Source organism: Seriola lalandi, unplaced genomic scaffold (assembly GCF_002814215.2).
Source record: "Seriola lalandi dorsalis isolate HSWRI2012SDOR001 ecotype SW California unplaced genomic scaffold, Sedor1 jcf7180002054968, whole genome shotgun sequence".
Taxonomy (NCBI): domain Eukaryota; kingdom Metazoa; phylum Chordata; class Actinopteri; order Carangiformes; family Carangidae; genus Seriola; species Seriola lalandi.
This window is the reverse complement of record NW_019525519.1, coordinates 790,411-796,973: the sequence shown is the minus strand read 5'-3', so window position 1 is coordinate 796,973 and position 6,563 is coordinate 790,411. Positions and strand designations below refer to the sequence as shown.

The 6,563-nt window shown below is 39.0% G+C and overlaps 1 protein-coding gene across 1 annotated transcript; it reads left to right on the top strand.

Moving 5' to 3' along the window:
* irf8 (interferon regulatory factor 8) lies at positions 1-4,617 on the top strand. The gene is made up of 9 exons (XM_087170911.1): positions 1-756; positions 913-1,113; positions 1,580-1,763; positions 2,024-2,118; positions 2,377-2,434; positions 2,850-2,897; positions 3,047-3,439; positions 3,530-3,645; positions 3,809-4,617. Exons 2-9 carry the CDS (start codon positions 943-945, stop codon positions 3,998-4,000), a joined length of 1,257 nt encoding a protein of 418 aa, XP_087027037.1. The 5' UTR covers positions 1-756; positions 913-942; the 3' UTR covers positions 4,001-4,617.
* Positions 4,618-6,563: the final 1,946 nt, after the last annotated feature.

The window sequence follows — 6,563 nt, the reverse complement described above, 5'->3', positions numbered from 1 at the left end:
CAGTAAGGGTAAATGAGGAGGACTCTGTCAAAACAACAGCTTTTTTTTATTTATTTATTTTTTTATTGCTAACAGCATAACGTTTGGCCCATGGGCTTCTGGTAGAAAACAATGAAGATGGTGGATAGAAAAATAACATTTATCTGTATTTAGTCCACTGTAAATCCCGCTTTGATCTTAATATCAAATAGCCTATTATTCACCATATTGAGTTATACTTACTATCCTCCGACCATGGTATCTTCCTATTTGATAGTAATATTTGTCTATTTGATAAAAGACAAGTATGTCCCAGAGGACTTGGTTAACTGGAATCAACCTTCATCATCATAACACAGACGAGATGCTACTTTACCTGCACAGTATAAGGTTTGTCATGAGGCTGAGTGGGTGTGGAGGGGACGCTTTACTCTAGTGTGGAGCTGAGAAATCCCCCAAAGCAAACTAACTTGTGACTCTTCGGGACGTCTCCGCGGCGTGGGCAGCCACTGTAAAACTATTGCTATTATCGCGTCAGGCCATTTCTTGTAAATGCAGAGAGTTAGGAGAACCACACTTCCGCAATGGGCCGGCCGATTGAAGCTCGACGCACTCATTGGTCAAAATGACGCAGCTATTTCATTCATAGCAGGGAGTGCATTAAAATTGATGGGTATGTGCCAGTGACAGCTCACTTGAAAAAATCTAAGAGTAAGAAATCTGTAAGCCTCTCAGGATAACACACACAGGGCCAAGAGCTCAGATCTTTATCAAACTGTAAGTGCTTTTACTTTTATATTCTAATAGGTGAACGTTGTGGAATACAATTTAAAGAAATACCTTCACTTAAGATTAATCGTTATATTGAAAGTTGAACATATCTTTAAAGTAAGTAGTAAAATTTATATAGTGAATTATATCCTCCTCATTTAGGTACGAGTAAACAAATCCAAAAACATCGAGATGTCAAACTCGGGAGGTCGGAGACTGAAGCAGTGGCTGATGGAGCAGATCCAGAGTGGTCAGTACTCCGGGCTGCTGTGGGAGGATGAGAGCCGCACAATGTTCCGCATTCCATGGAAACACGCAGGGAAACAGGATTACAACCAAGAAGTAGATGCATCCATTTTTAAGGTTTGACAGCACTTTTGAGTAGTCCCGGGGAAAGATGACTAAAGATTAGTGTATATAGAGTTTTGGTTTTACGTAGCGCTGCAAAGTAGAACCAAAAACTTGATAATACATCGTGGTGGATATGACTGAAATGCGCTTCTTCAAGTCTGGCTCTCTTGGGGCCAAATGGAAATGATCATCTAGGCTTTGAAATGTCTTTGTTTTGATTCATTCCTAGCATAAGAAACTTTTAATTAAACTAAATTGAATGCATTTATATAGTTTTTAAACAATAATAAAGCTATAGCCCAGTAAAGCTTCAGTGTTATTCTCACACTAAAATTGTAGCTTAAATAAGAAATTGCCACTCTTTCTTTCTTTCTTTCTTTCTTCTGAAAAAGAAGACTAGCCCTATGTTTCTTTTTAAAGTGTCCAGTTTTACAATATTTTCCAGTACCACAGTTAATATTTAGTTGTCCTTCTACAGGCCTGGGCTGTGTTTAAAGGCAAGTTTAAGGAGGGGGACAAGGCTGAGCCTGCCACATGGAAGACTAGGCTCCGTTGTGCCCTCAATAAAAGTCCTGACTTTGAGGAGGTGACAGAAAGGTCGCAGCTGGACATTTCTGAGCCCTACAAAGTTTACCGCATTGTACCAGAGGAGGAGCAGAAGCGTGAGTTTATGTTATTGTGACCTTTATGTCTCTATTTTAGTCTTCTTTGACATTTGAACCACTGATGTCTTGAAAGCCAGTAATGATGACCTTTAACAGAAATTTTGCATAATGCTATTTTGTAAATTATCATTAGACACTGCATGTCCCAGAATAAAATGTATCAAAAAAATATGTGAATCATTGAAAGACAGTGCAGCTGGTAAAACCACTGTTTGTACCATGAAAAGAATCACAATTTGCTATTCTTTCACCCACAGATGGAAAAAGCTCAGTGATGGCCATGGCAGCAACCACTAGCTCTGGTGATATCACTGACTGCAGCCCTGCAGAAATAGAAGAGCTCATTAAAGAGGTGAGACTGCCTCTCACTGTAAAGCAATAACTTTCTCTCACCTCTCTCTCACTGCCTGCTGTCACATCTGTTTCTACACACCCTTTGCTTTTATTGTCACTCAGCTTTTGTGTTATTTTTTCTTTCTGACCACACTCTGCTGTCTCCTCCAACACTTGCTGCACAGCACATACACACACTCCCACTTGATCTTCATGTTTATGAAGTGCACAAAGGCGCTTTGTTGACAAAAACCCATTGTGTTGCTGTACTTTGCAGGAAGAAGGCTGTAGCATCCAGGCCAGTCCAGAATACTGGTCCCAAGGCAGCATCAATGGTAAGACAACTTTTTCTACCCACTTATTAAATTTCGCTTTTCACAGCTCTGTCAGTTGTTGGTCTATGGTTGTCCGGGCATCTCTGCCTTTTGTCTCATCTCTCAAGAAAGACTGTTAGTTCCGTCTTCGTGAGATGAGCTTTAATGTCTTTGAGAACAACCACAGTGGAAAGCACAGTGACAGCTGTGGGTGCTAAATAGAGGTTATTTGCTTGTCTGTTGAATTCTGCAATGGAAGTATTGACTAACATCCTGTTGAACTTTGCTGACTAAGTTGATTATTTCTTTGGGAGATTGTGCTGGTGAAATGGTATTTCTGATGATGCAGCAAAATAATGACATGACATTGTGGTCGTGTCCAGTGTGTCAAAAAGACCCTTCCCTCACCTGTTCCTCCTCCTCCTGTTATTCACAGCTTTCCCACTGCATCAAGACCCCTTGCCATCAGGCACTATCAGCTCAGGTATTTATTTATGTCATAATAACATTAGATCTATAGTTAAGCATTGCTACTTATAACGGAACAAATGTAGTATAACATGCAGGGTATATACTTTGTATCATTATTTGTGTAACCTTTGCACTTATTCTTTTACATGTTCTCCTCTCCAGCTTTCTCCCAAATGATGATCAGTTTCTACTATGGAGGAAAGCTAATGCAGAACACACTGGTTTCTCATCCTGAAGGCTGCAGGATTTCCCCACAACAGCACCTGGGTCGTGGCTCCCTCTACAGTTCAGACAGCATGCAGAGTGTTCATTTTCCCCCTGCTGAGCTCATCGAGTACGACCGCCAGCGCCATGTTACACGCAAGCTCCTGGGCCACCTGGAGAGAGGTGTGCTGGTCCGTGCTAACCAGGAGGGCATCTTCATCAAAAGGCTGTGTCAGAGCCGTGTCTTCTGGAGCGGGCTGGGAGAAGTGGGCTCACAATACAGCCCCATGCCTTGTAAACTTGAGAGGGATGCTGTAGTTAAGATCTTTGACACAGGAAGGTTTCTTCAAGGTAAGCCAATATTTGAAAGCTCAGAAGAGTCAAAATCAATGCAAAACTCGTTGTTTGAACAGCTGTTCACATTTTTTTTTTTTGTTCCAGCCATGCAGCTATACCAGGAGGGTCAGTTTCCTGCTCCTGATCCGACAATAACTCTGTGTTTTGGAGAGGAGCTCCATGATCTCAACAATGCTAAGAGCAAACTGGTCATTGTGCAGGTAAGACCAGTCAAGTCATAACATGTGTCTCACTCAAACATTTGACTGATTGAGAAGCATAAATATCAGTTGGTTTTTTTTCCACTTAAAATTTGCAGTCTTGACACCAAGACACGAAAAAGACAAATCAATCTAAATAAAAACGCCTCTCTCCCTTTGGCAGATCTCTATGGTGAATTGCCAGCACCTGCTGGAGGCAGTGAACATGCGCCGCTCCCAGCCTTACTGCAACAACCCAAACCTGGATATGTCTGATGCCAGTGACCAGATGGCCCGCATCTACCAGGACCTGTGCAGCTACACTGGACCCCAGAGGTCAGCCTGCTACAGGGACAACATGCCTATCACAGCCTGAACAGCATGTACTAGACAAAATGTACAACATATTAGGGACATTCCCGATTTTCCTGACATACACTGACAAGGTGAATTCACGTAAAAGCCATTATCACCATCGGTTTGGACTGTTTAAATTCATAACAGTCTAAGTGGAGACATAAAGATAAGGAAGAGCAAATCTCTTATAGTAAGGCTGCAGCTCGATATTAGCATGTCCCTAATATTTGTATATAAGTATGTTTATATATTCTGGTGCCTATTGTAACAAATCTTCTATGTCTTTAAATACTTTAATGAAAAGTCTCTCTAGTCTCTCTACAGTATGATAATTTAGGCAACTTAGTTCTCACAACTGCAGTTTATCACAGTGTGCGTCATCTTCTATGCTGTTGTTTTTGCACTTGAGTCAGTTCCTAATGTGATGACCTTATGACCAGAACAAATGGAAATTTTTCTCAGATATTGTTATATTTTTACAGTAAATAATAAATCTTTACATGAGTTTATAAAAACTGCATGGAATTTAAGATGCAATGTGGCATTATATTACCGATAGGTTTTACTATCAGTTTTACTTGACCTTTATGTCATAAATTTTTATAAACTTTCTAATAAAATTATGTTTGTACTGAAGTATACACGTCTTTGTCATGATATAATCATATTTTTATATGGATTGATTTTGACTGTTGAATTATTATTAAATTGCTCTAAAAAACGTCTAAAGCATACTATAGCCTTCTTGGATTTTTGACAATCTAGTCATTTCAATCACTATAGTCATCTTGTTTGGAACTATTCTCTACATTTATACTACTTTATGGTGAATTATCATCCTCATACAAGTACCTGTTACTTAACTTTCCCTAAATGCAAACCACTGGTGCATGTTAGACAGGAAATCTACAACATTTAAAAACAAGTAATTGTGCACCGTGTAGGCTATACAGCATATTTTCTGTCTGCTTTCCTCAGGGCTTGAGTGACTTTATATCACGCTTGATGGATGAAATATTCAAATCTACAATGCTGTTTTAATGCCTGCACCGTGACACCAGATAGAAAGTTCTAAATGACTTATGCATAATTTCATCAACATGTCCAAAATAATTTAGTCCAGTTCATTAAGAATCTTGATAGATATTTAGCACCTTGATTAGAATTTGAAATATAAATATTGTGGTTTGAACAACGCTTGGCTGCACAAAATACAAATTTCAGGGGGAGTGAAGAGGTTAAAGCAAATTTCACAGAAAAAATATATGATATGAACTTAAAGTTTCACATTGTCTTGGACAATGTGAAATTACTATAGAATTGACTGAAAATATGAGTTGGAAAAAAAAAGACTTGATCAGGAAAGTCAGGCAAGGCACTCAGTGGTTTTGTCAACTCAGTGGTAACAACAAAGCACTTTGTTGCTTACAGGGAACTCCTCCACTACTGAGACTGTCATTTAGAATGAACACATGCTGTTAATTACTCCGGCTTAGGAATGATGAAACCAAAACACTGCATGAAACTAAAAGAAGGATCTAGGCTACCTAAGATAGGGAAACTCACAGTCAGGGCCCTTATCATATCTCTGGTGAGTAACAGAGAAAGGACAAGGAGGAGACCATCTGGACCTAAATGATTAAATGATTCAGAAAGAGACAATGACATCCCTTCTTCAACCTTTCATCCATGTCTCATTCAGTTGGTCATCAAAAACCAGAGGGCCGATGACAGTGTCATCGCACGTCAAACTCAGTGCGTGCTTGCAATATTGGCATGGAGGTGTGTACATGTTTGGATTTAAGCATTTGTAGACACACACACGCACACAGAAACAAACACAACGAAAAGAAAGAGTTTCAGTTCCCATTTACAAAAGACAATGTTTTTCTAATGGTCATTGTAAATGCTGCTACAGTATACACTGCTGTAAGGTGAAATCCAAACTGAGAGAAGTCCTGACTCCTACTGAAAATTGCCTGAATGCTTAATGGTTGAATAAAGAATAAATATGAACCAACAAAAATGAAAATAAATGCAAAGAATTCATACAGACACAAAAATAAACATGACATAAAAAATACATTATAAGCCCCTCTTAATGAAAATAATACCTCTTATAGCTGTATATAAACAGAACTTTTAGGATGTAGGGTTGGACAGCTTGGTCAGTTTGTTTTTTTATGACAAAATATGCTTTAATGACTCATACAAAGATCACATCGTGAAAGAAATCATGTGCTCTTCATATGACATCTCTGGATAAAACCTTTCACTTAAATTAGAATATTTAATGAATGGTTCACTGAATAAAACCACAGGTGGAATATTGTGTCTGTTTTTGCGTAGGGGTATGCGTGTGTATTTGAGTGTGTGTGTGTGGTTATCTATATAGGGGAGTTCTGTCTAAGTTCCACAGAACAGGAACTCACTTCAAAAACTGTCACAGGAAACTGATTCTACACCCCCCACCCCACCCCACCCCCCATAGCATGTCTAAGACTTGATTAACATAATTTATTTATGATATATGATGATATGTATGTATGTATGTATGTATATAAATACACACACACACACAC

Bases quoted from the DNA above. Each gene is read 5' to 3' on its own strand.
- irf8 (XM_087170911.1), top strand. From the start codon at position 943: ATGTCAAACTCGGGAGGTCGGAGACTGAAGCAGTGGCTGATGGAGCAG. The intron at 2,435-2,849 runs GTAAGACAACTT...TGTTATTCACAG, and splicing joins GTCCCAAGGCAGCATCAATG to CTTTCCCACTGCATCAAGAC. The intron at 2,898-3,046 runs GTATTTATTTAT...TCTCCTCTCCAG, and splicing joins ATCAGGCACTATCAGCTCAG to CTTTCTCCCAAATGATGATC.